Source organism: Sylvia atricapilla, chromosome 16 (genome assembly GCF_009819655.1).
Source record: "Sylvia atricapilla isolate bSylAtr1 chromosome 16, bSylAtr1.pri, whole genome shotgun sequence".
In the NCBI taxonomy this organism is placed as follows: Eukaryota; Metazoa; Chordata; class Aves; order Passeriformes; family Sylviidae; genus Sylvia; species Sylvia atricapilla.
Genome location: NC_089155.1, coordinates 1,885,822 through 1,913,386, shown reverse-complemented (window position 1 = coordinate 1,913,386; position 27,565 = coordinate 1,885,822). Strand labels below are relative to the sequence as shown.

The 27,565-nt window shown below is 54.0% G+C and overlaps 1 protein-coding gene across 2 annotated transcripts in view; it reads left to right on the top strand.

Annotated features, from left to right (window-relative positions):
• RALY (RALY heterogeneous nuclear ribonucleoprotein) overlaps positions 1 to 27,021 on the top strand; it is a 114,781-nt gene extending 87,760 nt beyond the window's left edge. For both annotated transcript variants that reach the window (XM_066330543.1, XM_066330542.1), the window contains exons 2-9: positions 8,643 to 8,907; positions 13,507 to 13,579; positions 19,750 to 19,797; positions 19,933 to 20,093; positions 20,423 to 20,536; positions 21,295 to 21,434; positions 25,127 to 25,175; positions 25,401 to 27,021. In XM_066330543.1, coding sequence (XP_066186640.1) covers positions 8,652 to 8,907; positions 13,507 to 13,579; positions 19,750 to 19,797; positions 19,933 to 20,093; positions 20,423 to 20,536; positions 21,295 to 21,434; positions 25,127 to 25,171 — 837 coding nt within the window. In that variant the 5' untranslated portion in view covers positions 8,643 to 8,651 and the 3' untranslated portion in view covers positions 25,172 to 25,175; positions 25,401 to 27,021. The remainder of the gene's footprint in view (positions 1 to 8,642; positions 8,908 to 13,506; positions 13,580 to 19,749; positions 19,798 to 19,932; positions 20,094 to 20,422; positions 20,537 to 21,294; positions 21,435 to 25,126; positions 25,176 to 25,400) is intronic.
• Positions 27,022 to 27,565: the final 544 nt, after the last annotated feature.

Sequence of the window (27,565 nt, the reverse complement as noted above, 5' to 3'; positions counted from 1 at the left end):
CAGGCCAGGTGTGCACACAGCATCTCATCCTGCCAGGGAAGATAGAGGGGGCAGCTGGGCTCAACCTGAGCCTGCCTGCTCAGGAGGGAAACCTGTGTCCTGGGCAGGACGTGGGCCCCACATTTCCAGGGGGTACCTGGGCATGCACAGGGGCTGCATTGGTGCCTTCTGCATCTCTGCTCCAGCCACACAGCCCTGATGGGGTGGTCTGGCCGTGGAGAGGGGGTAGAGGACAGCCAGGGCTCCCCAGCAGGGGCTTGGTGCACCTCCACAGGACCAGGAGGGCAGGGATTGCCACTGACAGCCTGAGGCTGGATAGGATGGAGGCTGATGGCCTCAGGTGGTGCCACAGGGGATTTAACTTGGATGTTGGGGAAAACTTCCTCATGGAAAGGGGTGTGAAGCATTGGGAGGCTGCTCAGGGCAGGGGTAGAGTCACCATCCCTGGAAGTGATCAGAAAACCTGTGGCTGGGGCACTTGGGGGTATGGTTCAGGTGGAGCTGAGCCTGGTGGCCGTGCTGGGGGGATTCTTGGACCTGATGATCTCACTGGTCTTTTCCAACCTTACTGATTCCATGGTGTGCAAGGTGGGGAAGTGTTGGGAAAAGTTCACAGGGCCTGTGGAAGGAGCTCCTTGTCTGGGGGAGAGGGGACAGCCCAGAATGGCACTCCAGGGACCCAAGGACCTGCTCTGCCTGCAGTGAAAGAATCCTCCCTTACTGGGCTGTGCTTGGTTGCACTTCCAGGGGGAACAAGGTTTGCAAAGGGACCCTCTGCTTCACAGCTCCTGCTGAGCTCATCTCCAGATTTCCAGCCCTCCCAGCTCTCAGCACAGCAAATATTTCCCCAAAAGACAGCCCTGGGCCTGTAGAACCAGTCTAATAATTGTGTCATCTTTGTCTGCCCCCTTTTTTAATAACTTCCCACTCATGTTTGGGAGGATTGAAGCTGTTTCCCCCAGAAAACCCAAGCACTGGTTTCCTCCCAGTTTATTCTGTTTATTGGGGCACACAGCAGTGAGCAGGATCTTCCTGCTCTGTGTGGGGAAGGCTGAGCCCTCCAGGTCTGTGTGCAGGACTTGCTGGGGACTCAGGAGTTATTGAAAAGGGTTTGTGTTGGATATTAAACCAGCGCTTCCCAGCCTGGCTCTTGTGTTTGGGGACTGGCTAGGAAATTACTCAGGGCTCTCCAGGGAGGAGTGATTGGCACTGGAGGTGGCAGGGACTTGTGCAACTTCCCAGGGCTTGTGCAGCTCTGTGCTGCCAGTGGAGCTGGGCAGGGTGATCCTGTCTCACAGCTGGCTGTGTTTCTTTTCAAAACTGCCTTTTTTCAGCTTTAAAAAAAAAAAAACCACCAAAACAAAACAGGACCAGGTTGGCCAGAGCAGCTGTGGCTGCCCCTGGATCCCTGGCAGTGTCCAAGGCCAGGCTGGACAGGGCTTGGAGCAGCCTGGGACAGTGAAAGGTGTCCCTGCCCATGGCTGGGGCTGAAGAGGATGATTTTTAAGGTCCCTTCCAACCCAACCATTCTGTGATTCTGTGATTCTCCTAAACCCCCCAGAGCCAGGGAGAAGCTTGATGGGTGCCCCAAGTGAGACCCTCCCTGTGGGGCAGCCATGCCAGTTGTAGGGAATGGTCACTGCCCAGGCCTTCCCTAAAACTCATCTTTCTGACTGCAAGAAAGTGCAAATCACTCCTGTGGTGGATTTTTGTCTTCCAAAGTAATGCTGCTAATTTAGCCTTTAGCTTCATAGAAACAGAATGGTTTGGGTGGGAAGGGACCTTAAAGCCCATCTCAATCCACCCCTGCCATGGGCAGGGACACCTCCCACTGTCCCAGGCTGCTCCAAGCCCTGTCCAGCCTGGCCTTGGGCACTGCCAGGGATCCAGGGGCAGCCACAGCTGCTCTGGGCACCCTGTGCCAGGGCCTGCCCACCCTCTCAGGGAAGGATTTCTTCCTAATATCTAACCAAAACTGACCCTCTTTCAGTTTAAAACCATTCCCCTGTGTCCTGTCACAAGAATTTTGTCCCCATCAAGTTCCAGAAATTTTCTGTGCCGCTCCCTTGCAAGTGGCAAGAAAAATGTTTGGATGTGAAAGGTTTGGGTTGAAAGCAGCAAGGGCAACCTCCAGACGACAGTGAGGTCAGGGCTGGAGTTTGCCCTGCACAGGAGGATCTGAGATGGTTAAAAAGACCTGATCAAGGTGCACCCTACTGCCACTGGAGCTCCATCCATGCTGGCAAGACACAGGTTGCTGGTGCTTTTCCCAATACCCCAAATGCCAAATTTGCCCCAAACCTGGGCAGAGTCCAGGTTTGTCCCTGTGCCCCATGCAGGATGTCTGCACTTGTCAAACCTCCAAGCTGGAAAAACATGTGACTGGTGTTACTGGGTGGAGATGTGGGCAGGATGGAAAACCACATCTCCCCTGCTGTGAGCAAATGTGATGAGGAGGGGACAAGAGCCCGGCTGCTGCTGTCACAGTGACACAAAGAGCTCCTGCAGGAGACCTGGGTTTGCTTTTTGCTTTCCCTTCCCCTGCCATGACAGTTCGTCACTCAGCCGGGCCCCTGGGGTTTGCAGCCACCTGGCTCTCAATTCACCAGCTAATCTGGGAAACAAGCACTGAGAGCAGGGAGGGGACAGCTTATCAGCACACCAGTGCCAGCCTTGGGCTGTTCCTGTGGAATAGCAGAATTTTTAAGGGATTCCTGCACGTTGGCAGCAGCAGGGACAGTGTGTGACATTGCTGCCAGTTGTGCTGTCACAGGAGGAGAGGAGAAGCAGAGGCAGGGAGAGGAGTCTGTTGGTATCCATCCCCTCCCAGCGTGGAACAGGGGCATGTGCAGGTGGGCACAGCCTGTCCTGGGCTCTGGGAGCTCATTGGGACCCTGAAGTAGTCCTCACCACCCCTCAGAAATGGCACAGGGGATCCTTGAATTTCTGGGGTGCAAAGCTCAGTTAATCCCTGTTGTATTTTCTTCTCACACTGGTGCACTTGTGCCCAGAGGGATGAACCCCTGGAGAATTTTGGGAAAATCCCAGGCTCCAGGGGTGTGTGGAGGGTCAGGTTGCAGGGATGGTGTGGTCAGAGGGTGCTGGAGAGCCCAGCCTGGGTGCAGAGGATGTCCCCAGGTGCTCCTTGGGGTCACGGTGGTGTGGTCTCACTGCTGTCCCCTGTGCAGAGGGGATGGCACAGGCAGGAGGGAGGGGAGGAAGGAAGCAAGGAAGTAAGTATAGATCAGATATTAGGAAGAATTTCTTCCCTGTGAGGGTGGGCAGGCCCTGGCACAGGGTGCCCAGAGCAGCTGTGGCTGCCCCTGGATCCCTGGCAGTGTCCAGGGCCAGGCTGGACAGGGCTTGGAGCAGCCTGGGACAGTGGGAGGTGTCCCTGCACATGGCAGGGGGTGGAATGGGATGGGCTTTAAGGTCCCTTCCACTTCAAGTGATTCTGTGATTCTAGGAAGGGTAGAAGGAGGGAAGGAAGTATGGAAGGAGAAATCTTACTCCTGGTCATCTCATCCTTAAATCTCCTTGTGTCTTTGGGAGCATTTGGAACTGGAAGTGCTACTGCAATAACTCTGGAGGCTTTGGTCAGGCTGGGGCCACACACCCCTCCACGCCAGACCTCTCCTGTCTGGACCTCAGTTTCCCTTGCAGAAGACAGGGATAATCCTAATACTCTGTCCTTGTGTTCTCTGGGGTCCTGGAGGTGAAGAACCCCTTTACATGTTTCTTTATTCATGTCCAAGTATTACTGCTTGTCACCTTTTCTCTTTTCTCTGTCCATCTTGTGGCAGTTGTGGGATGGGGGATGAAAGGTGAAATCAGAGCTGTGGCAATGCACCTGCTGATGCCAGCAATGGTTATTGGAATATCCGGGAATTACCAGGAATGTGTGTGTGCTGTGTGTGTGTTCCTGACCACACACATCACTGAGTTCTGACTCAGCCCTGCTGGGTGTTCCATGGTATATCCAAGTGATGGTGGCTGCAGAGGCCACTCTCCTCCCCAGCTGTGGAGCTGTGCTGTTTCCCAGCTGATGCCTGTGCTGGATTTCACCTGGACACACACATTCCCTGCTGGAATGCAGAGAGAGGGAATATGAAATATTAACTGCCATGGTTAAAATGCCCTTTTCCAGTTGTTACAGTAAGGGGGCCAGTAAGTGGTGCCAAGTGACTGCTGTGTTTAAGAAGAAATCCCAGATGAGTGGGCCAGAGGAGAAAGGGAGGCTGATTTCTCCAGGGAATGCCTGGCTGGTGTGTGGCAGCAGCAGGGTGCTGACACATGCAGTGCCCAGGGGGCTGTGAGACACCAGTGATGGGGCCCAAACCCTCCAAATTCCCCAGCCTTGGCCTTCCCTTCTCCTTCTCTGCTGCCAAACCCCTGCTCCCTGCTGGGGCAGGGCCAGCAGGGCATGGGCAGACGGCCCTGGAGAGCTCCCATCTGCAGAGACGTGGTCCCACTGCCTCCCTCCCCAGCCCTCCCAGCAGCGTGGCCATCACCTTCCCTGACCTTGGCTTGGCCATCTGGTGGCCCTGTCCCATCTCCCATCAGCCCAGGCACGTCCATCAGCACAGACCTGCCATGTCCTGAGGTGACACTGGGCATTCCCAGGGATGAGCTCCATCACTGTCCCTGCAGTGCAGGGGGTGTGACCCATAGGTAAGGCTTTATAAAGCCTTTCCACAGGGCTGTGAAGTGCTCATCCCATGTCCAGCTTGATGGGATTGTTAGGACCCAGCCTCCCAGGTGGGCAGGAGAGGACGAAGCACAGGGAACAAGCCCAGCCCGTGCTGCTCCAGCTGCAGGAAGCGTGGGGAAGGTCACAGGGGCCAGATAAGGAGGGTGTGGGTGGGGATGGGCAGCAGGGACCTGGAGGAGGCACAGATTCCCATTTTCCAACCTCCCCAAGTCCATGGCAGCCCAAATCTTTGTCTTGGGAGAAACTTCAGAAGGTTTCCTTCTACCAGTGAAGATCCATCTGGTACATTCTGCCCCCAGCTTCATCCGGATTTTTTTTTTAATAGCAAACCTACATGGGGAGGGGTCCACTGACAGCTGCAGAGCTGGTTCATGTGGTATCTGCTGAGAGCCCATGGAATCTGGGGGGAAAGCACAGTTTTGTATCTCCACCCTCCCCACATCCCACCTGAATCCTGCAGCCAGCCTGTTCCAGCCCAGGCACAGAGGCAGCTTAACCCACATCCTTAAGGAGCTCAGCCCCTGATGTAACTGGGGTTTGCAGCTGCAAACAGCTGGGCAGAGCTTCAGGCTCCTATAAATAATACCTGACTGGGCTGATCAGTCCTTGGGCTTTGCCTCATTTGGGACTGGGGTGTAGCAGCAGTGAAGCTCTTCAGTGCCAGGGTGTGAAGGCAGAGCCAGGGCTGTGTTGGATGATGTGAGTGCTGTGTCTGATTTTGAGGAATTCGTCAGCAGTGCCTGCAGCAGGCCCAGATATGGAAATTTGACCAAACTCCTTTTTTTGTGTGACAAAGTGACGTGGTTGATGTCTGCCTTAACTTAAGGAAGGCTTTGGACACGGTCCTGCAACACCCTGGTATCCAGGTGGGATCCAGGCCCTGGGACAGTGCAAGCTGGATGGGTTCCAAGGATGGGGAGAAGGGCTCAGACTCTGCCCAGAGACCAGGGGAATTTCTCTCAGGTCTGGGGGAAAGAAGGGCCATGGGTGGGTAGAAAACGGGTTGGAGACTGGCCCAGACCCCACCACACGAGGATGGAAAAGTGAGAGTGCATCCTGTAGAGAGGAAGCAGCTTAGACAGACCAAGGGTGTCCCCATGGCATGGCCTGGGGTGGGAGAAAGAGGTGCCAGGGTGGGCTGGCTCTGGAAGTAGAAAATACAGGTTTCAGGAGCTGGAGCCTCCAGAAGTCACCAGGTGTAAAGCCACATGCTGGAGTCACCTGTGTGACACTGCTGAATCCCCAGGGAAAGGAGAGCTGTCCATGGGCTCACTGCAGGTCTGATGATGGTCACTGCACCTCAGGGCAGCAAGGCCACCCAGGGCCATCTGGCTGCAGACACTCCAAAGTGTGCAGGTTCTTTGAAGGTCCTGCACAGCCTCAGCCACTCCCAGCATGTTCAGGATGGAGATTCTCTGGGCACTGGCCACCCTGGAGCAGCCTCCAGCTGGGCTTGGTGCAGATCCTCAGGATTTCTTTGAAGTGAGTCCTCAAGGCTTAAGCTGGGTACTCAGAGTGACCAAAGAGCTGGAAAAAGCCTCTGTTTCTCCCCATCTGCACCAGTTTCCTTTGGGAACCTCTTCCAGGTGGCACTGCAAAAATAAGTAAAAATAGAGAGCATTAAACAAGAGCTGATGTAGGGGTGGAAGTTGGAGCACCACTTACCAAAGGTTGAGAATTGAATTCACTTAGATTCCTTTAAAAGTCCTGTCCTTTGGCTATTTTCCCCACTGTTTTTAGGAAAACTCTGCCTGCCAGGAATTGGTTTTAAAGTAATAAAACAAGAGTCTCTGGCTCTTTCAATCTGTAAGCATGAAAGGGAAGATATGAGCCAGACTCAGACAAAGTCTAACTTTTGTTTTTTATGATTGGATTTAGCAGGAGGATTATTTCCAGCCTCAGTGGCAGGTTAATGGAGTCGCAGGGGTTGGAGCCAGAGGAGATTTATTGTGGAGCCACATCCTCGGAGAGGCTCAGACTTGCCAGGTGTCTCCAGTGCTCTGTGTGGTCTGGCTTTAAGTGGTGAAAGGGATGGAGTGTGCAGCTCTTTGTGCTCTCAGGTGGGAAGGTGGAGGTGCGTCCCTGGCAGCTGGGCACAGAGCCCATTGCTGCAGGATTATTCCAGCATCCTGTGGCTCCTGGATCAGGCTGCAAACACCCTCTGCCCGTGGGGATGGGGCAGTCTCCTCCCATGTCACTGTCCTGGACTGGAATTCCAGGTCCTGGGGTTTGGAGCAGTGCTGCTGAGCCCTAACACAGGCTGGTCTGTGTGGGACTGTGGCTGGAGCAGATCCTGAGGGAGCTCAGAAGGGAAAACATCCACCCCTGAGGAGCCAAAACGGGGCTCCCCGGGCAAAGGGTGAGGTGGCTGTGATGATGTTCTCCCTTCTAACAGAGGAGAGAGAAGCAACCAGAGATTCTGTGTCCTGTGGGGAATCTCTGTGCAGGAGAGCACAAGAAAGAAGCAGGACTGGGGTTTTGGAAAGTCTCGGATGCAACCTCAAAATATTGTGGCTTCTTGCCAGGCTCAGGCTGCTGGGGCAGGAGTGTAGGAAAGGGAATCCATGGCTTAGGGCTCAGCAAAGCTGGAACATCCCACAGTGCCCTGTCAGTTCCTTGAGTAGCCTGGGCTGGGGCCAGCAGAGCCTGCCAGGGCTTGGGGACCAGGGGGACAGCGTCCACAGGGGCTGCACCAGTGCAGGCAGGCAGCTGCCACTGTCCCCACCTCGGGCCAGGCTGGTCAAAGTCGGGCTTGGAGCCCAGACAGCCAAAACCCCAAAGCCAGGCAGTACCAGGGCAGGTGCTGGGGACCACCAGGCAGGGGACACCAGACCCTGTGGTAGCAGTGCAACCCCCGTGCCAGTCTTGGGGCCCTCCAGAAGTTGTGGATGCCCTGGTGGTGTTGCCCTTGGGAGTGGGAACAGCTGTGGTTGCTGCTGGAAGGGGCTGGGGAAGAGCAGCACCTCAATGTGCATCACAAAACACCTTGCACAGCTCCAGGGTAAGTCCCAGCCCTGTGTGTGCTGCACAGCGGGGATCCCAAAGCATCCCTCTGGGTCTGGAAGGGATCAAGCTGATCTCTCTGGACAGCTGTGGGTTTTGCTGGAGTTTGAGCAGACAGGCCACACTGCCTGGGATTTCTCACAATTTCCAGCCCTGTCCCTCGTGCTCAGAGGGCAAACCTGTTCCCAGTGGCTGCCCACAAGTTACCCGAGGCACGAACCGGGAGTAGAGGTTTGGAGTGGCTCCCAGCTGATGTGATGGTGATTTCTGAGCTAACAGTGACACCTCCTGTTTGCACCAGATCCAGCCCAAACTCCGGTGTGTAAGCAGTGCAGTGCAGGTGCCAGCAGGAGCACAGGGGCTGATCACTGCTTCAGTCTCTTCAGTTACATCCAGAAATCCCAAGTCCCTTTCCAGGTGCAAGTGTGGCCCCACAGGGACAAACCCATCCCTGTGCATGGTGAGGGCTGGGCTGGGCTGGGAGATGTCGGCTGGGGAAAGCCTGGAAAGTGAGCATGAACCAAAGTGCTGGATGCAGACTGTTTCAAAGAGAGCCCTTTGAATTGTGATTTAGCATAGAGAGGTGAAAGTTTTGCTATGACAGCATTAAAGCTTCTAATTAGATGTGAAATGGATTTAAATCTTGGTTTCTCCCCTTAAAATAACCTTAGAATCACAGAATAGCAAGTTGGAAAGGACCCACAAGCATCATTACAGTTCAACTCCTGGCCCTGCACAGAACCAACTAGGTGTCAGCCTGACCTAATTTCTAGCAAGCATTTAGGACTGACCGTGCCGGTGGTCTCCCAACACTCAGAGGCTCCTGGAGATGATCAGTTGAAATCGAGAAGCTGCTTCCTCCACCAAGAGATTTGTTTCTCTGTGAATCCCTTTGCACGCCCTCCTGACTCCCCACCTGTCCTTGCAGGCCTCCAAGATGTCCTTGAAGGTGCAGACCAGCAACATCACCAACAAGAATGACCCCAAGTCCATCAACTCGCGGGTGTTCATCGGCAACCTCAACACGGCGGTGGTGAAGAAGTCGGATGTGGAGACCATCTTCTCCAAGTACGGGCGCGTGGTTGGCTGCTCCGTGCACAAGGGCTACGCCTTCGTGCAGTACTCCAACGAGCGGCACGCGCGCGCCGCCGTGCTGGGCGAGAACGGCCGCGTGCTGGCCGGACAGACCCTGGGTGAGTCCTGCCCCCCAGCCCGCGGCCTGGGCTGCTCTCGTTCACTTTTTACACCCCCAGCCCAGTTTGGGAATGTGTCAAGTTTGAGCAAGGAGCAAGAGTGGCTGCTGCTTGGTGTTAAAGTAGTTTGTTGCATGGTTGGATGAGTCTCGTGAGTGTCAGTGTTACAGTCTGTGCCATTGTGCAAAATGCCTTCTAGCACAGAGTCCCCGTGTCCCAAACAGCAGCAGCAGCATAGAATGCATTCTATTCCTAAATCATCCAGCCAGCCACAAACACGATGCTGTTCCTGTCTTTTTGCACCTCTCCTGGTCTAACCCAGCTGTGCAACAATGGTCATCATTTCTGACACAAGGCCTACGGCTACAGCCCACCTATTCCATCTGTGTTGTGTTTATGTTACATCTAGGACTTAGTTAACTTTGTTAAAGGTAATGCTGCTGAACTTCAAACTGGGCTTTAGGGCTTTCTGTTAACTAATACAGTCTCTTATTTGCTTAAGGCACTTAAGGCATATTTTTACTCACCTAAAACTAAAACTTACATTCCCACTTCATGTCTGTGTGACTTTATGTATCTTAGTTTCTCTGAGGGTTTCAAACCAGCCCCTGCATTCTTTTCTGCCTCTAAGCCTGTGGGCACAGGGTCCTGGGAGATTCCTGTCTGGTTTCCAACAGAAATGGAATTCGAGATAATTTTAGTAAAGCAGGGCGGGGGGTAGGGTAATATAAAAAAGTGGATTTTTATTTTAAGGCTTTCAGGAGCAGTTGTGGAAAGATGTCCACAAAAGCCCACTCAGCCCACAGGCGTGAGTATATTTTTAATAGTTTTAGGAAATTAGCATAATTGATAAGAAGTCCCAATTAGGAGGACAGGTGGTGAGGCAATTCCCTCCCAGGCCAAGCCCCTTCTCTGGAGCCCTCCCTTGGCCCTGGCTGTACTTTGGCCATGAAATGGATCTCCAAGAGTTGTTCTCAACCTTGGTTCCCAGGAAGAACCAAGATAGCACTGCGGCCTTGTAGCTCCCTCTGGAATTTGTTTTTTCTTTCTGCCTACAGAAAGGCCATGGAAAATCATTGGGAAAATTAGTGATTAATACAATAGGCTACAGAGCTACAAACAGATGTGTGAAGAATAAGGAGAACATAGAAAAGAACAAAAAAGGCAAAACCCAAAAGAGCATCAGTTCCACAGGAGATGGTGAAGGGATGGGCAGTGCCAGGTCAGACTGGGATGCTGGATCTGCAGAGCAGGTCAGAGATGGCCCAGCAGGGCCAGAGTGATGAGACAGGGTCAGCGGGATCCATGGCCAGGCACAGAACTGGAGAGCAGCATCCCAACAGCACCCCCAGGCAGGGGCTGAAGGCTCCCTGCTCCTGTGAGGGATGGGATCAAAGGCACGTGTGACATTGTGGCCCAAAACCTCAGCTCTGGGCTGTGAGTGTGTAGGAGCCAAACAGCAAAACCACAGCCCTTGTCCTGGGACTGCTGGGGGAGAATGAGGAAGGACATTGCCTGGTATCAAGGACACAGATAGGACAAGGGGAATGGCTTCCCACTGCCAGAGGGCAGGGATGGATGGGATATTGGGCAGGAATTGTTCCCTGTGAGGGTGGGGAGCCCCTGGCAGGTGCCCAGAGGAGCTGTGACTGCCCCTGGATCCCTGGCAATCTGAGACAGTGGAAGGTGTCCCTGCCCATGGCAGGGGGTGGGACAGGGTGGGCTTTAAGGTCCCTTCCAACCCAAAGCATTCTGGGTTTCAGTGATTCCCTTCAAGGAGCAGGCCTTACCCTCAGCCTGACTTCAGCCAGCAGATGTTAAACGAGAGAACTTCTCCCCATGTCTGCACTTCTGTGGGATGAGAACTAACAAGCAACCCCCCTCAGCTGCATCTTTGCTTATTCAGATTGCTCCGAGGTGTCATATTCTGAGGTGCTCTTGTCACCGGCTCCAGGCTGAGAATTGGAACTGGGGACAGGATTTTTAATGAAAAATGGTGATTTCCAAGCCTGCTGTGGGCAGCAGGCACCCAGGAAAGCAATTTGCAGCCCATTCCCACCCTGCTGCTGGCACAGCAGCCTGACATAAGAAGTTGTGCTGGAGCCATGCTGCTTCCTCTGAGGTTTATCCAGATTCCAGAAACTTCTGCTCATTTCTCTGGAGCTCCAGAGAGCAGTGCTGCAGACCTGGCATAGCTCAGTGTGCCAGGAATGCTTCCAGCCCAGATGTTGCCCACATGTGCAGCCTGAGATAGGATGCAGAGGGCCTTGGGGAACCCAAGAGCTCCTTGACAATGCTCCAGACAGAGGAGTTGTGGCCAAGAGACAAGGGAGCACTTGGTGGCTGAAGAGAGAGATGAAAGGTTTGCCATGAGAAAAGTCCCCTTTTAGAAAACCTCAGCTGGAGAGATGCACCCTGGCAGCAGAAAGTGTTCACAGCCAGGGGGCTGCAGCTGGGCAGGGCTGTGTCCTGGGCTGCAGCAGGGGAGGACTGATCCTCTGTTCCCCTGCAGTGCCAGCAGCCTTGGTGGCTCAGCAAGGTGACTTGTGAAATGTTCCTGCTGGCAGCAGCTGGCCCTGCCCTGTGCCCACGTGCAGCCCTCTCACCGTTCTCTCAGCTGCTCTCCTGCAGCTGGGAATGGCAGGGTGGAGGGAGGAAGGCAGCAAGGAAAACACAGGCTCTGATGGGAATGTGCCTCCAGAGCAGCACTCGGTGCCATGCCTGAGCCAACTACACCACATTTCTTGTTTGAGCTCAGAAAGAGGCCAAGCTCCAGCTTCAGCGGGAATAAGGTCTCTTGACAGACCCTAAAAGGCAGCCAAGGAGCTGCACAGCAAGGCCCTGGGCAGTGGGAGTTGTCATGCTCCTCCAGAGTCGTGTCCTGCGTGTGCAGCCTGTGCTCCTCCTGCTCAGCTCATCCCAGCAGTGCTGCAGCCTTCCCATGCTCCTGAGGATGATTTTCCTGGTTAATACCTAAGTCAGCAGGATGTTCCTTTGGCTCACTTTGTAGGCTCTTTATTTTGATGGTGTGTCAACCCACCTGTCCACATTTCCTCATGAAGTCCCTTCATAAAGCATGGAAAAATCAGAATTTTTAAATGGCCTGATGTGCTAAAAGTTGGTTGAGTGTCCCCTAGGGTGCAGGTAGCAGAAAGCAAGGCATCATTGAAGAAATTCCTCCCTGTGATGATGCTGAGGCCCTGGCACAGGGTGCCCAGAGAAGCTGTGGCTGCCCCTGGATCCCTGGCAGTGGTTGGACAGGGCTGGGAGCACCCTGAGCTAGTGGCAGATGTCCCTGCCCATGGCAGGGGTGGAATGGGATGGGCTTTCAGGAAAGATTTCTTCCAAACCATTCTGGGATCTTTTTCTCTCATCACCTCTCTGGTCCATCCCAATGCTCCTGTGGGACACTGGTCCCATGGAGCTGCGGGATGTACCCAGGGGTGGGACATTCTCAGCCCCTGGTTCTCTGTGGGTAACCAGGTCCCTCAGGGCAGATCAAGACAGGCCTCTGAGGACCAATAGGTTGAGTAGGTGACCCACCTCTGATGAAGTCTCCTGAACTCACCCAGCCTGCTCCAGAAACACAAGTGTGGCTCCTCCGAGCTCCTGGAGATCATTGACCTCACACCAGCTGAAGAAGAGGGTTCTTACCAACCCCATGGACTCAGCAGCTGGTCTTCCACTTCCTCACCTTCCACTACCTGGATTTTTGATACATGGGGGGAGAGGGTTTACAAAAATACTCTTTTCTCTTTATTCCTGCCATGTCTGAGGGCTGTGGTTTCGTGGTGGGCTTGGCAGTGCTGGTCCACATGAGGAAATCCTGTCTTGGCCAGCCCAGACCTCACATGCCCAGAGGTCTGACACCTCTTCATACACATAGGACCTGAAGAACCAACAGGGTTTAGGGCTGACTGGAGAAGGCAGCAGGGCATTTTCCAGTGCTCACCTCTGAGTTCTGGCTCTACACCCAATATGGGATTGCCAGGCTCTTGGCAGCTCCATTAGTCTGTGTCACTTGATTCTCACATCAAAAGCACGTTTGGCATCATGGCCAAGGAGTGACATTTCCTCAGGCGATTAGAGGAGCTTGTTCTCCCCTCCCTTGGCAAAAGATGCTCCCCCAGGAGCAGCTGCAGGCACGGGCACCCTGTGCAGAGTTGAACGCAGCCAGATCCACAGCAGTGCCCGGCTGGCTCGTGCCCAGCATTCCTTGTTATTCCTGAAGGATCAAGGGGTGGATGCTCAGCTGTAGCACCATGCAGCAGGTTTGGATTTTGCCACATCATATCAAACTCTCCCAAGAAAGCTGTCCTGGATTTGTGTGTGTGGAGTGGGCTGTGTACAGGGTGCTGACTGCTCAGGGAATGGTGAGTGGCTCTGGAAGGGCAAAGGAAGAGGTTTGCCAGTTGCCAGGAGTTTTTCACCTTCGTGTGGAACCCCAGCAGGCCTCAGACGTGCCAGAAGCAGGTGGGGATGTGTGGGGGAGCTCATTTCTCTCTGGCAGGGCTGTGTGCATCCAACCCAGCTCCATGCCCAGGGAAGGTGAATGGTCAGGGACATGCCATGTCACAGCTGCGTGTCCCTTCCTTGCAGACATCAACATGGCCGGGGAGCCCAAACCCAACAGACCCAAAGGGCTGAAGAGGGCAGCCTCTGCCTTGTACAGGTAGGTGTTAAGCACAGTGGCTGAGGTCTCTGGGCTGGTGTTCGCCTTCCAGCACCCCCCAACCACTGCCCTGAGCTCCCTGCTGCCTGCCCCCAGCAGCCTGGCACTGCTGCACATCCAGAGCTTCTCCTAAGGGCTCCTTCCCTTGGCAGTGCCCTTTGGACAGTGGCAGCCCCAAGGTTGGCCAAAGCCTGTGGTGGTGTGGGGGATTTCCTGGGCATGGCCCCACCCGTGCAGGTGTTGGACCTGGAGAGGGGTGGGCAGTAGCTGCTTTTACCACGCCACAGGAGGGGTGACAAGAGAAGCACCTCCCTCCAGCCACGGAGCAGGAGTGAGCACAGAGGTGCTGGGTGTAGAGGAAAAACAGGGAACAGGGAAAGAGAAGAATGATTGTAGAAGGGAGAGAAGAAGGGAAGAAAGTGGGAAGCCTTTGGGGTGACAAATAGGGATGAACCAAGGAGGTGGCCGGGGGACATCCCAAGGGAGACTGTTCTGAGGAGCACAACTAGGAGATCAAGGAGACAGGAGGGACAGGTGGGACGTGGAGAGGTCTGTGGCATGTGGAATGTGTTGCAGGTGCCAGTGAGCCCTTAGCTCTAGAGAATTTATCATTATTTCCACAAGAGGTGAAGATTTGCATTTAAGCCCTTGACTGGGGTCAGGGGAATGCAGGAGAAACTCATTTTTCTTGCATCTGGTTACAGAAGGGAAAACTTGAAAAGGTGTATCAGGAGTGCCCTGCAGGTTCAGGAACCCTAAACCAGAAAGCAAGTCCCCAAATGTGTTTTATTTATAAATTGTCATAAATTTGATGCCAGTCTCATGGTGAGGAGACTGAGGGACTGACTCAGGTGTTGGAAGGTGTGAGGTTGGGAGGAAAAGACTAAAATCAGTATTGGGGTTATAGGTGGGTGTAGCAAAAGGGGAACTCATGAGAGAACTGGAGATTTTTCCAGAAAAAGAAGAAATAAGTGTGAGGGATGAAGAGAACTTTGTGATTCAGGCTCAGCCATGTGGTGCTGCACCAGTGTGGTGTGGAATGGCAAATCCTGGTTAGAAAATGCAGCTCTGGCGCAGCCAGAGCCCCAGCAGCCTCCCACCACCCACAGGGCATCCCTGGGTTCCTTCCAAGAGCCTCTCAGCCAGGCTCCCCCTGGCAGCTCCCAGGCACATTTCTCCTTGCCCCTGGGACCCTTTGACCTTTCACAGGACGTGGCTCTCTGGGTTCCCAGGGGATGCTACTTGAGGGGAAGGAGGTGGGAGCAGAGATGACACAAATCCTGCTGTTCAGCTGCACATGGACTGCTCACGTGGGGCTGGGGCCATAACACACATCAGCTCCTTCCATACATCTTGCACTAACGAGCTTTTCATTTACTGCTCAGCTGTGCCTGGAGCACTAATCCCTTCCTCTGGAATGACCAATATTTCAGACTTCCAGACTGCTGAGAGAGATGTTTACTCCCTCCCACAAATATGGATATGCTAAAATATGGGCCAGAGAACTGCACTGCTCTGAGCTCCAGCAATATTTCATCCCAGACTAGCTGTCAGATTAAAACTTTGCCATCTGGACTGGCAGAACTTACGATATCACCTGGAAAACAGGGACCCCAGGTTTGCAGTGAGCTGTGGTTACAGCTTCCTGAACCACCATCAATTTTTCTAAATGTTAGACTTCAAAAATCACAGCACTGTAATTTATGGAAGTGCTGTGTTAAACACAGCAGAGGATTTTTTCTAAAGACCGGATTTTGCTTTGCCTCACTCCCAAGTCTGCATGGGAGAGTCAAGGGGAAGGCAAGGCAAGAGAAATTCTATTTTTAACACACAGGAAGCAACAGTTGTGACATTTTCACCTATCCACCAGTCTGGGTGGGTATGCAGTGTTTAACTGAAATCCTTGGGGATGTAGCCTCCCATCCACCTCCACCCAGGCTCACGCCACCATCAGTTTTCTCAGGTGTCTCCACATGAGACACCTTATTTCTTATAAAGCCTTGATGCCATCGCTGCTCTCCTCCACTCTTGGATCTCTGGGCCTCCCTCCCTCTGGCACTTCCCAGAGCATCCCTTTGCGCAGGGAAGGTCCCTGGCTGCTCCTGCCTGGCACCCTGGTCACCACCACAGACGTGGCCATGCTGGGCAGTGAGCTTCTGTGACCCTGTCCCCAGGGAGTCACTCACTGCCTCTCCAAATCTGCCTTCTGGCAACACTGGTTTTTTTTTTTCTTTCCTGCACAGCAAATATCTGGACAGGATTTCCTGGGGCATTTAGGGCCACGTTCAGGTCGGTGCCAGGGATCCCACCCAGATTCTGTCAGCTGGCTGGGAAGGGAAGGTGGCTCTGCCAGTGCCACTCTGGGCTTTTGGAGGCACAGATTCCCTGCAGGGCTGGGGCTAAAGCTGCTCCATGGCCAAAAGGACAGACAAGACAACCCAAGCAAGAGCTGCTGGGTGTCTGCAGCTCAGTGGCCCCAGAAGGGGTCTCTGAAGTGGTGACAGGAACAAACCACTGCTGACTGACTGTCACAGCCAGTGAACACTGACATCCATCCCCTGTTACACCCAAAGCTGGTGTCAGCCCATCCCCAAACACCCATCCCAGGCCCTGGTGCTAGAGCAGTGACATCCCAGTGCCAAATCCACATGGACAGGGCTGAGAGCAGCCCCAGGGCAGAGGGGGAGGTGAGCAATGATGTCCCAGCCAACAGCAGCCCCAGCACTCTGGGAATGCCAGGCTTCAGGGCAGGGCCTTATTTCCCACTGCCGTGGCTGTGTGCAAGAGGAAGGAGTCTCACACAGCTCCACAAGATCTCTGTTTGATCAATGCCACATTTTCCAAGCAGCGTTCTAGCAGGTATTCCTTTGCCCACTGCAGTAATGCCATGACAGAAGGGTGGGAGCTGAGCTCACTGTGGTGCTCATGATTAGCAGTATCAGGCAGTAATTAAAGCACAGATGCTGAAATGCTCATTTGCTGTTCAGGTCCAGGCTCAGAAGTGGCCCCACGAATGTGGTGGGGAGGCAGCACATGCAAACAATTACCCCTCAGTTATGAACAGTTGCATTTTGAACCTGAGGCAGTAGAAATGTTGTTTGGTTGCTGAAGGCCAGCAAAGCAGAGGCAATACATCAGGAGGTGGAAGCATGGTGCTCTTAAAGCCTTGCTCCTTTCCAGCCTTTCACTCTGGTTGTCCCTGCTTTATTCTGAAAGGGTGCAGTGTCACCAACTGACTGAAAAACAACAAAAACTCTTCCAGTACACAAAGAGCTGCCCAGTCACTGAGGAATCATCCCTCAGTCTCACCATGGTTTGTGCTACGTGCAGTGGAATTTTCAGGATAAATTGCTGATGCTAAGGCACTCCCTTTAAGGCACTCCTGGATTCATTCTGGAAGACCTGCCCTGTGCTCAAAGGCTGATTCCAGGGGTGCTGCTAAAACCATCCAGCCCCTGACTCCCTGGCATCATCTGTTAAGCCATGAGTGACTGGTGTGTTACAGCAGGGTCCATTCAGCCACAGGCTGCCCTAAATCCCTCATTCCAGCTCCCTGCCTGCCTTGAGGGCTGCCCCATGGTCAGCAGGAATCCAGGCAGCACTGCAGAGGCTGGGTTCGTGTTTTGGGAGCTCAGGACCAGCTCCCTGGGATAATTATTCCCCTAATTTCCTTTGGAAAGGGTGGAAGTGTCTCCAGTCCCGTAAGGATTCAGGGTCAGGGCAGAAGAACCCCTCACCCTTGGGCTTTGCACCCACAGATACTCTGGGGCCCCTGCTCTGCAGTCCAGCCATGGTGTGACCCCCTCCCTGCCTCTGGGAATGCCCTGCAAACCTGCCAGAGGTGATTCCCACCAGGAAAACACAGGGCTGCCCAGCTTTGCTCCCACATTCCCTGCGGAAACGGGGAATAACACAGTGCAGTAACAACAGAGGTCATTGGCCACTCCATCCAGCGGATGGACTGGTCTGGGAAGAGGCTTCACCTGAGCTTTCGGGCATCTCTGTCCTTCGCCAGCTCTTCTCCAAACTTCTCCAGGTGGGATCTACAGATATTTGAGGCTGAGCTTCATCCTGTTGGTGCTGGAGCCAAGCTCCCCCCTCCCAAACACCCCCAAGCTTTGTGTTGTTTGTGAACAAATGCTTAAAGCTGCCTCGTGGTCTCCAAGCCACAGGGACCCTCCCAGCAAGAGCAGCTCCTCGTGGAGGGAGTTTGTGCTGTGGATGAAGGCTCTGCCTCATCCCACTTAGAGCCCTGGAGCCACGGGGAGATGCCACTGTCTCCTCTTGCCTGGGACTGGGGAGAACACTGGCTCTGCTGAAGAGAGCCAGCAGCACTTCACCAGAGCCTGTCAGGATTGAAAATATTACAAAATTGCAGCAATTTCATTTGAGTTGCATCTAAGGAGGGGGAAAAAATTGGAGAGGGAGAGTCTGACAGCATCCTACCTCAATTTTCCTTTCAAATGGCTTCCTATTTTGATGGTATTTTGTATTTATTGGATTCAAACAGACCTGGAGTCAAACATCCTCAGTGATCAGAGTGAATTGGCAGGCTGAGAGGAGCTATTTTCTTGGAGAGTTTTTGTATCTCCAGGTTTCACCCAAAGTTAGAACAAAAATCCAGTTACCCATCACAAAAAGCCCCATGGAAGTGCCTCATTGCATGTTATCCATCCCCTCAGCCCCACAAACAGCTGGGTTCAGTCCAGCAACAGCTGCCCTGGGAGGAACTGCCTTTCCCTTTCAATCCAGAAGAGGGAATAAATAAGCACAGCTCATGCAGTGATTGGGACAGAGGCTGTGGGATATTCCTGTCTCCTCTGAGCTCAGCAGGAATGTTAGCTACAACTCAGGTCAGAAGGGGAGGGCGCCTGAAAAGAATCTGGAATTTGTCAAAAATGGCTCTTTTCCACCATGCAGTGGAATCTGGGAGGGTTGTGGTGATTACACCTCCACAGTCACATTTCCCTACCACTCTCCGTGCTCAGCAGTGAAACCCTGCACTGGGAATGCCACAGGCAGCAGCTGCTCAGGGATAAGGCCCAACTTTATGGAACATCTCCTCACTGAAGTCCCTGTGGCAGGGCATGACTGGGGCAGGAGCTGCACAATCCACCTCCTTGTCCTTAACCCTGGCACCAGCTCCTTGGCCCCAAAGGATGGTGTTTGTCATCCACAGGTGCTCAGGTTGCCCCTAGGCACAGGCTGGGTCTCCAGATGCTGCCACATCTGAGGAACCAGATGTGGCACAACCATCTGGGGAACCCAAGGAGCATGGAAAAATCACATTTCAGAAGCCAGCCAGTTACTGCAACTAAACACTGGCTGGGAAGCTCAGTGCCGGAATAGGCAGGACAGACCTCCTGGGTCCAGCCTGGAATTCCTGGTCCAAACCACACTTCCCACCAGCCATCCCAGTCAGCCACACATTGTTCTTGTCACTTTTGTCCGAGATGCAGAACACCAAATTAACTCTCAGCTCCACACTTGGGTGGTCATCCTTCCCTGTCCCCAGGCCCTCGGGGCTTAGCCCTTCCCTCTCCCCCATCAATCTCTCATTCTTTTCAGCCGCTTCCAGGAGGCAGGACAGTCTTCCCTGGGGCTGCACTAACTCTGTTTGTTCAGAGCAGAGAGGAGATCACCAGCGTCCCCTCTGACCCAGCCGTGTTAACCCTCGGCACAGCCGGGCAGGGTGCTGTGTCCAGAGTGTGGGGTCAAACCACCCGCTCTGTGCTGCCTCGTGAAAAACTGGCTGCAGCACGGGGGAAGAGCTGCCGGGTCTCCTGGGAGTGGGGAATGCTCCTATTGTGGGTTAAAATGCAGCTCAAGCTTAAGAAAATAGGACATGGTCATTTCCTGGCTGGGTGGGGGAGAGGTTTAAATCAATACACATCCCTGTAAGTATCCCCTTGGTCCCGACTTTTCTGCACGCACACCTTCTTGCTCCTCCCTGAGACCAGCAGGTTGTAACACTCCTCTGCCACCATCGCCCCGCGCAGTGCCCTCAGCCCCGCACTCTGCCCCTGGGCCCAGCCCAGGAGTCCCTCAGGAAGGGCACCCTTATTGATTTATCCCCGATGGCCCTGGGGGCGCTCGGCAGGCCGTGAGGGAGCGAGAACAATTAATTACCATCCCTAATTAACCCCTGATGCCCCTGACTCTCTCTGCAGCGGCTACGACTTCGACTATGACTATTACAGAGACGACTTCTACGACAGGTGAGGCCGCAGCCCGGGGGCTCCGTGGGGCGGGTCTGAGGCCCGGCCCGGCCCGGGGGTGGCGGCGGGGCTGGTGCCCGGGCGGCCACCCGCCTGCTCTTCCCGTCCCTTCCCTTCCCCTCGTTACACCCTCAGGATCTTCGAGTACCGGGGCCGGGTGTCGCCGGTGCCGAGGGTGGTGCCGGTGAAGCGGCCGCGCGTCACCATCCCGCTGGTGCGGCGCGTCAAGGCCTCGCTGCCCGTCAAGCTCTTCGCCAGGTCGGCCGCCATCGCCAACAGCTCGGCCAAGATCAAGTGTGAGTGTGGGCCAGGCATGGGGGCAGCACAGGGACCTCCCTAAAAACCTCAGGATGCTCCAGACACCTGGGAGCAGTCGCCCCGCTGCGGGTACAGCCCGAGCGTGCCAAAACCTGGGGTCAGCCTCCGCAGCCTGCCTGGACACAGCCCGGGCCCACGGGCTCTTTGGGGAGCAGCCTCCCAGCATCCCTGCCAGTTTCCCAGCAAGTTTCCAGCCTGGGGTTCCTCTGTGGTTTTGCTGCCTGTTCAGGGAGGTGCCCTGAGCCAGGCGTGGGGTGGGGCTGCTCTGCAGGGCACTGAGAGCCTTCCTTTCCTTCCTCCCTGCAAGTGAAGAGCAGCGAACTGCAGACAATCAAAACTGAGCTGACACAGATCAAATCCAACATTGATGCTCTCCTGGGGCGGCTGGAGCAGATTGCTGAGGAACAGAAGCTGTCTGCAGGTCAGTGGGGTGCAGGGATACCTCGGGGCTGGCCTTGGGCTTCACAACTTCCTCCAGTCTCTGGCAGGGAAGTGTCAACCCCCAGATTCCACAGTAGAATCACATGCCAAAATTATACACCAAAATTGCTGAAATTATGGAGTTGGGGTTTAAAATGATGAAATTTCTTTTTCTTTTGTCATATAGTTTGTATTTTTTGGTTTGCCTTTTTTTTTTGTTCTACTATTCTATTTTACTCTGTCATATTCTATCATATTGTATACTATTCTATATTCTATTCTATTCCTTTCTGTTCTTTTCTATTCCTTTCCCATTGCTCTCCTATCAATTTCCTATGCTATTTTATCCGATTCTATCCTGTTCCTATCCTATTCTATCCTAATTTTATCCCACCCCTATCCTATTCTATCCCACCCCTAGCCCTATCCTAGCACTATCCTACTTCTAGCCCTAGCCCTATCCCTATCCCTATCTCAATCCCATCCCTATCCCTACCCCTATCCCTGTCCCTATATCCATCCCATTCCCATCCTTATCCCTACCCCTATCCTGTCCCATCTCTATCCTTGTCCCCTGTCCCTGTCCTGCCTGGCTCCCCCTCCCTGCTGGGGGATGTAGAGCCCTCCGTGTCCCTCCCCGCTCAGTGCAGGAGGCGTTTCCATCGCGGTCATTCCCGCAGTCGGTTGGGGCTCTCTGTGTCCCATTGCCGTGTCCCGTTGCCGTGTCCGGGGCCGTCCCTGACGCGCTGTTCCCTGCAGAGGCGCGGAAGAAGGCGGAGAGCAGCAAGAGCGAGGTGTCCCAGGAGGACACGGCCTCCGAGGCCGAGGCCGCCGCCGAGGAGCCGCTCAACGGCGATGAGGACGAGGGGCTGGCACGGGAGGAGTGTGAAGATGAACTGGTAAGGGAGCTTGGGCAATGCAGCCCTGCAGCAGAGGAGTCAGGAGTGGGCTACAGCTTCACTGGAGCTTGCTAAATCCCCAGGAAAAGTTGTTTTCCCTTCATCCAAAGAAATTGCTGTCTTTAAATCTGATTGTTGCTCACAGCTTGTTCTTCCAAGCCACTCTGCTGCCTGCAGAAGCACTGCCCGTGCAAACACGTGTGGAGGTACTGAGGAAACGTGGTTGGCTCTTGAAATTCAGACATTTGTCCTTGATTTCACAGCAAGGAGTGGTTTAAACCACGTCACTCGGCTTCCAAGTGATTCTAGAGGGATTTAAACACGCAGCAAAGACAGGCTGTGTTAGATGAGCTGCATTTGCAGTGCCCTTGCAGCTGAGCAGACATCTACAGAGTCACAAGAGAGTTTGGATTTGAAGGAACCTTAGAGAACTCATTCCATCCCCTGCCATGGGCAGGGACACCTTCCACTATCCCAGGTTGCTCCAAACCCCGTCCAGCCTGGCCTTGGACACTTCCAGGAATCCAGGGGCGGCCACAGCTTCTCTGGGCACCCTGTGCCAGGGCCTCCCCCACCCCCACAAGGAAGAATTCCTTCCCAGTATCCCATCTAACCCTGCCCTCTGGCAATGTGAAGCCATTCCACTTGTCCTGTCACTCCAGGCCCTTATCCAAAGTCCCTTTCCAGAGGCCGTTGTCCCATGGCACAAGCCAGGGTCTGACCCTGGGGACACACATCAGCCCCCCTGCTCCTAGTCCTGCCCCAAACAAGGATATTCCTGGTGAACCCGGTGACGCATCTGTGCATTTGGATGGGAGCCCAGTGTTTGGGTACAGAACAGGTAATTCCAGGCACTGTAGTAACACTGGCAGCACTGTCATTTATCCCAAACCAAAACTTTGCTAAGAACATTATCAGCTCCAGATCCAGGCTGAGGGCAACAAAGGCTGCAGGGTAGAAAGACGTGACCTGCCCTGAGTGGGCCCTGGAACAGCTCCAGTCCCTCCTCACCCAGCACTGGTGGCAGCAGAAGTGAGAATGAAGCTCAGCATCTCTCTCTTCTTCCTCACCTTCATCCCTGGGGTGACCATGCCAGACATCCATGGCACTTTCCAAGGCCTGAAACTCCTCCAGCTCCAAACACTCCCAACTGCTTTGTGCTGGTTTGTGTTCTCTGTCCTGTCCTGCCTGAGCCATGATGGGGGAGGGCTCTGAACGAGCTCCTTCAGCTGTTTTGGATCTGAGGCCTCGTGGTTGGAGTCCATCAGTCCTGCTGGAGAGAGACGTCATACCAGGCACTGGGAAGAAGAAAGGCACAAGCTCTGTGTCAGGAAAAGGAAGGCCTGGTTTGAATTACATCAGGGCAAACAGATGGTAGGAATTAGGGAGAAGCTTGCTGATGTTAATGATGATAAAGCAGCACACAACCTGTCAACAAAAAATGTGCACTTCTCTGCCTTTGCTGGGGTAAGAAGACAGTGGAGAGACATCTGCTGGCAGTGGTTTGGGAAAAGCTGGTCCTCATTAAGAGGAGAAGAAAAAGATGACTGTTTCAGCTCACTTACATCTCTGTTTTCTGTAACCACCTGAACCTGATGTGGCATCAAGACCAGAAATATTCCACTGCCAGCCTCAGGCAGACTCCCAAGTAGTCTGGATGGTCAGGGCAGTGTGTGCAGGTCATGTGCAGGGAGCTTCTTGAGCCGTGCAAGGCAGCTCACCAGAGCTCACAGCACTGAGCAGCTCTGAAGTCCCTCCAGTTCCTGGGAGTGGCTCCTTTATCCCACACCCTAGGGTGGCTGTCTCCACCTGCTGTCCATGAACATGGCACCCACATGGGGGCCCTAAAATCCCTTTGGCTCTGTGGGGCAGGGGAGTGGCAGGAGAAGAGCCAGGGGTCACTCAGACAGAGTTGAGGGAGTTTATTGAGTTCTGAGCCATAAATTTGGATATGGGAAATATTAAGTGCAGCTGGGTTGGTGGTCAGTACTATTTACTACACTTAGTAGGAGATACAAAGATTATTGTGTACATGCCTTAAATGTCACTTGTGTGCAAAACAATGTCACCTGCCAGCCCATGCCTGGTGTCAGCTGAGGGGTGTCTTGAGGGATGGCCCTGCTCAAGGCACACAGATCCTGATGTGTTCAGGTATTTACAGCACACAGTGGTTGATTTGCAGTCAGATTTTCTTCTGTTTTTATGCAGTTTAGGTCATTTATCTGCATCTAAACAGTTTTTGGGGTTGGTGCTGGGTGCCCACTGGAAGTCACACCATAGTAGTCCAGATGTCCCAGCCTCCTTGGCCTCCAGAGCAGTCTCACATGGAATTTTACCAAGCAGATCCCTGAACAACCCAAAATCTGCTCTCTTAAGTTCAGGGGTTTGATTCTGCTTTTGATGTTGGTCACTTCTCTGGGGTACTCAGGTTCACAGTCCCATGTGCCCTGCAGCCAAGGCTTTTCTCCACCTTCACATCCCTGACCAGGTGCTCCTTGGCCGTCAGGAATCTGGACGGTGTCTCCCCTGCTCAGTTGCCTCAGAACTTACTCTTGATGCTCTCCAAAAGTCTCCTGTGTCTTGTTCCAGCCCTGCTCCATCCCCCCAGATGCCAGGGGGGTGGAGGTACCCCCAGGGGCACCACTGCCACGGTGTCACCCACACTGGGCTGGCCTGGTCCTCCCCCACAGGCTCCTAACTGGCTCCCAGCCTGTTCCAAGGCACATCCCACTGCAGCTGGGCTCTGCCTTGCCCAGGGCAAGGCCACCTCCCGTGGCTTTCAGGCAGAGCCTGTTGCCTTGCCTTTCCTTTTGGAGCCCCTTATGTCCCCTGCAGACAACTCCTGATCCATTTCCATCCCTGAAATATTCAGCCTGTGCAGGAGGTTAAACACCACTGCTGAGCACCCCATTCCCCCAGTGATGCTGCTCTGCACAACAGCTCCAGGAGGAAATTCCACTGAGAGCCCTAAAGGCTGGAAAATACTTCCAAGACCATCAAGTCATCCAAACACATGCCATGTTTTCCAAACCCCTGCATGGGGAGCAGTTCAGCACCATTATTGTGGCCTTTGGAGTGATGGATGAGTGTTACCATTCTGGGTAATGAGTTCTGCTGCAAACTGGGACCAGTTCCTCTGCTCAGCAGCAGAATCAGGACACTGATTTGCCTTAGTGGGCTGATGCATCTTGGCAGCCCTGGGAAATTCCAGGGAAGAAGAAACAGGGTGAGAGGAAATGGCCTCACACTACTAGGAGAGGTTTAGATTGGAGATCAGGGAAATTTCTTCACTGAAAGGGTGGTCAGGCATTGGAACAGCTGTGCAGAGAAGTGAACGTGGAGGTGCTGGGTTAATGATTTGACTTGATGATCTTGGAAGTCTTCCAATCTAAATGATTCTGTGATTTTATTACTTCCAAGCCCTGGAGAGAATTACACACCCCAGGTGTGTTTGGCAGAGCCATTTCAGAATAAGAAGGCAGAGTAAATCTGTGGTTTTCCCAGGCCTCTGCTGTTCCAGAAGGCACAGCCCTAGCCCCTGGTGTCCATCCCAGGTGTGTTTTGTAGCTGGTCCATCACAGTGGGCACGCTGGCACTGCTTTCCCACAGCTGGTGAGCACATGTGAGGTGTCCCAGGCAAGGCAGGAGGGACACAGGGTGATTCACTGTTTGTGGTTCCCTTTTCCCTGCAGGAGAACAGCCATTACACAGACGTGGAGGATGCCAGGCTACAGTAACCAGGTACAGCTCCCTGCTGCTGATGGAGCCAAAGCTCTCCTTCTGTGCCTGTTGGGCCTGGGGGTTTGCTGCTTCAGGAGAGGCTCTTTTCCACTGATCCTCTGTGTTTTCCTAGCATGGAGCTTGGCTGCTCAGCTGGGTCACTGGGCAGCCCTTCACCCCCTTTCCTGAATGACAAATCTCTGGGGTTCAAGGACAGTGCTGTAGCTCCCCCTTCTCTCCTTGCAGCTGTGAGCAACAGTGTGAGGAAAGCACGAGGCTAAACCCTGTCCTGGCACGTTGAGCAAGACAAGCTGAATGGAAGTGCTGCTGTCATCTCTACCTGGCATTCAAAGGAGAAACATGGCCCGACATCGTCCATCCATCTGTAAAGCAAAGGCAAAGAAAACTCATCCTCCCAGCAGATCCCCACCACCCCTGCAATGGATTCGGAGCTCTGCAGCCAGCAGAGGAGGCAGGAGCCAGACTTGCACATCCCAGAGCCACCACAGAGACCAGGAGAGCAGGTGTGTCCCCAGGAGAGCCAGAGGTGTTGTAGAGCTGCTTGCAGGAGAGCAGAGAGAGCTCAGCCCAGCTCAATAAAGACATTTTTCCTGTGCGAGGTGAGAGCCAGAGCATTTCCTGAGGGAAAAGTCGTGTCTCAGTTTGGACAGTTTGTGTTCTTGTGCTGAAAATCCTGTTGGGTCAGAGGCTGTGGAGTGAGCTGTCCCCCAGCACGGCCACCTCTTGTCACCTCTCTTGTGCCCCATGAGCTGCTGTGTGTCCCTGGTCACTCCCAGGTGGAAAGGAGTTTGTGCTGGAGGAGCTGCTGTGCTCTGGGAAGCTGCTTGGAGAGAGAAAGGGAGAGAAAGCTGCAGGAAAGTGAGTGATCCCAAGCAGGAGAAAGCAAGCAAACGTCACCCTCAGTGGTTTGGTGTCCTCATTCTCCACCGTGTCAGGGCTGAGCAAGCCTCTGCAGAGTGAGGGGTGCCAGCAGGCATGGATGAGACCCTTGGACCAGCTGCTCCCCAGGAGGGATGTGGAGCACCCAAACTCCTGCAGCCTGGAGACACCAGCCCCTTCCCTGGCTGCCCACGTCTCCTCCTGCCCCAGCCAGGACACGTCAGGAGAGTGGTGCAGGTGCTGCTGCTCCTGCCTGAGCTCCAGCGCCAGGGTGACAGCGTGCCCGAGGCTGGGGACAGGGAGCACCCCAAGCACGATGCATGTGGGTGTGCCAGCACCTCCCCTGCTCCCTGGATCCCGGCTGCTTTGCCCCGTGCTGTCAGCAGAGGGCTCGGCGTGGGAGCACCCGAGAGGCCTCAGCCGTTCTCCTCCTTTCTCCTTGCTGGGCTCGTCCTGTTTTCCCGGGGTAGACGGGACTGAAACTCACGCAGCACTTTATTCAGACCTGGTGTGTCCTGCCTGCCCCTTCCCCTCCAGAACACACACACACATCAGTGCTTGGAACCCAGAGCAGTGTCCACACCTTCCCCTGGCCAGTCCCTTCCACACAACACCTGTGTGGTCCTGAGTGCTCCAACCTCATCCACAGCATCTCCTGGAACAGTGAAGGGAAAACAGTTCCAGGGGTGACACTTCCCTGCCCCTGGCACCATCCTGGAGCACGCATGGCTCTTGAAACACAAAGTTTTCTTTGCATTTCTTAGTTTGGGCTGCTTGAGGAGGGGTTGGAGGGAGACCCGTGCTTGCCCTGCCCTTGCCCGGTTCCTGTGCAAGGTCTGCACTGTGCTGTTCTCCAGGCCTGGAGAGATGAGCTGCAGGTTTGGCTATGAACTGACTGTGCTGCTGCTGTTTGGGAGAGAGGTGACCTTGTACATACAATCCTGTATAATAAAAAAAAGAAATCTAATTTGCCTCCCCTCTCTTCTCTCTGCCATACACACACTCTTGGTTCTTCTATTCCAGAGAAGTCTTTTTTCCCTTTCCAAGGCTCAGCTCTGCCTGCAGATTTACTTCCCTGCCCAAGGTATATCCCACTGGGCTGAGCAAAACATCTATGTTCACAGGGATTCTGGGGTTTTGCCCTGGAAACTTCTTTCATGCAGGAGAGCAGGGGCCAAATCCAGGCCTTTAATCTCTAGACTTTGCACTGGTCCAGCTCATGACAGACTGGAAAAATCTGGCTGCTTTGCCAGTTTGCCACAAGCCATCAGTGCCAAAAAACTGCTCAAGCACAGTGTTGGTCTGGTTGGCACCAGAGCAGTGTCAGGGGGGAGTGACCACATGGGGAGAATCCCAGAATGGTCGGGGTTGGAAAGGACCTTAAAGATGATCTCCTGGGGACACCTTCCACTGGACCAGGTTTCTCCAAGGCCCATCCAACCTGGATGGGTTTGTTGTGGCTGAGCCACCATCCAGCCCTGGAGGCCAAAACTGCCTGAGTTCATGGTGTT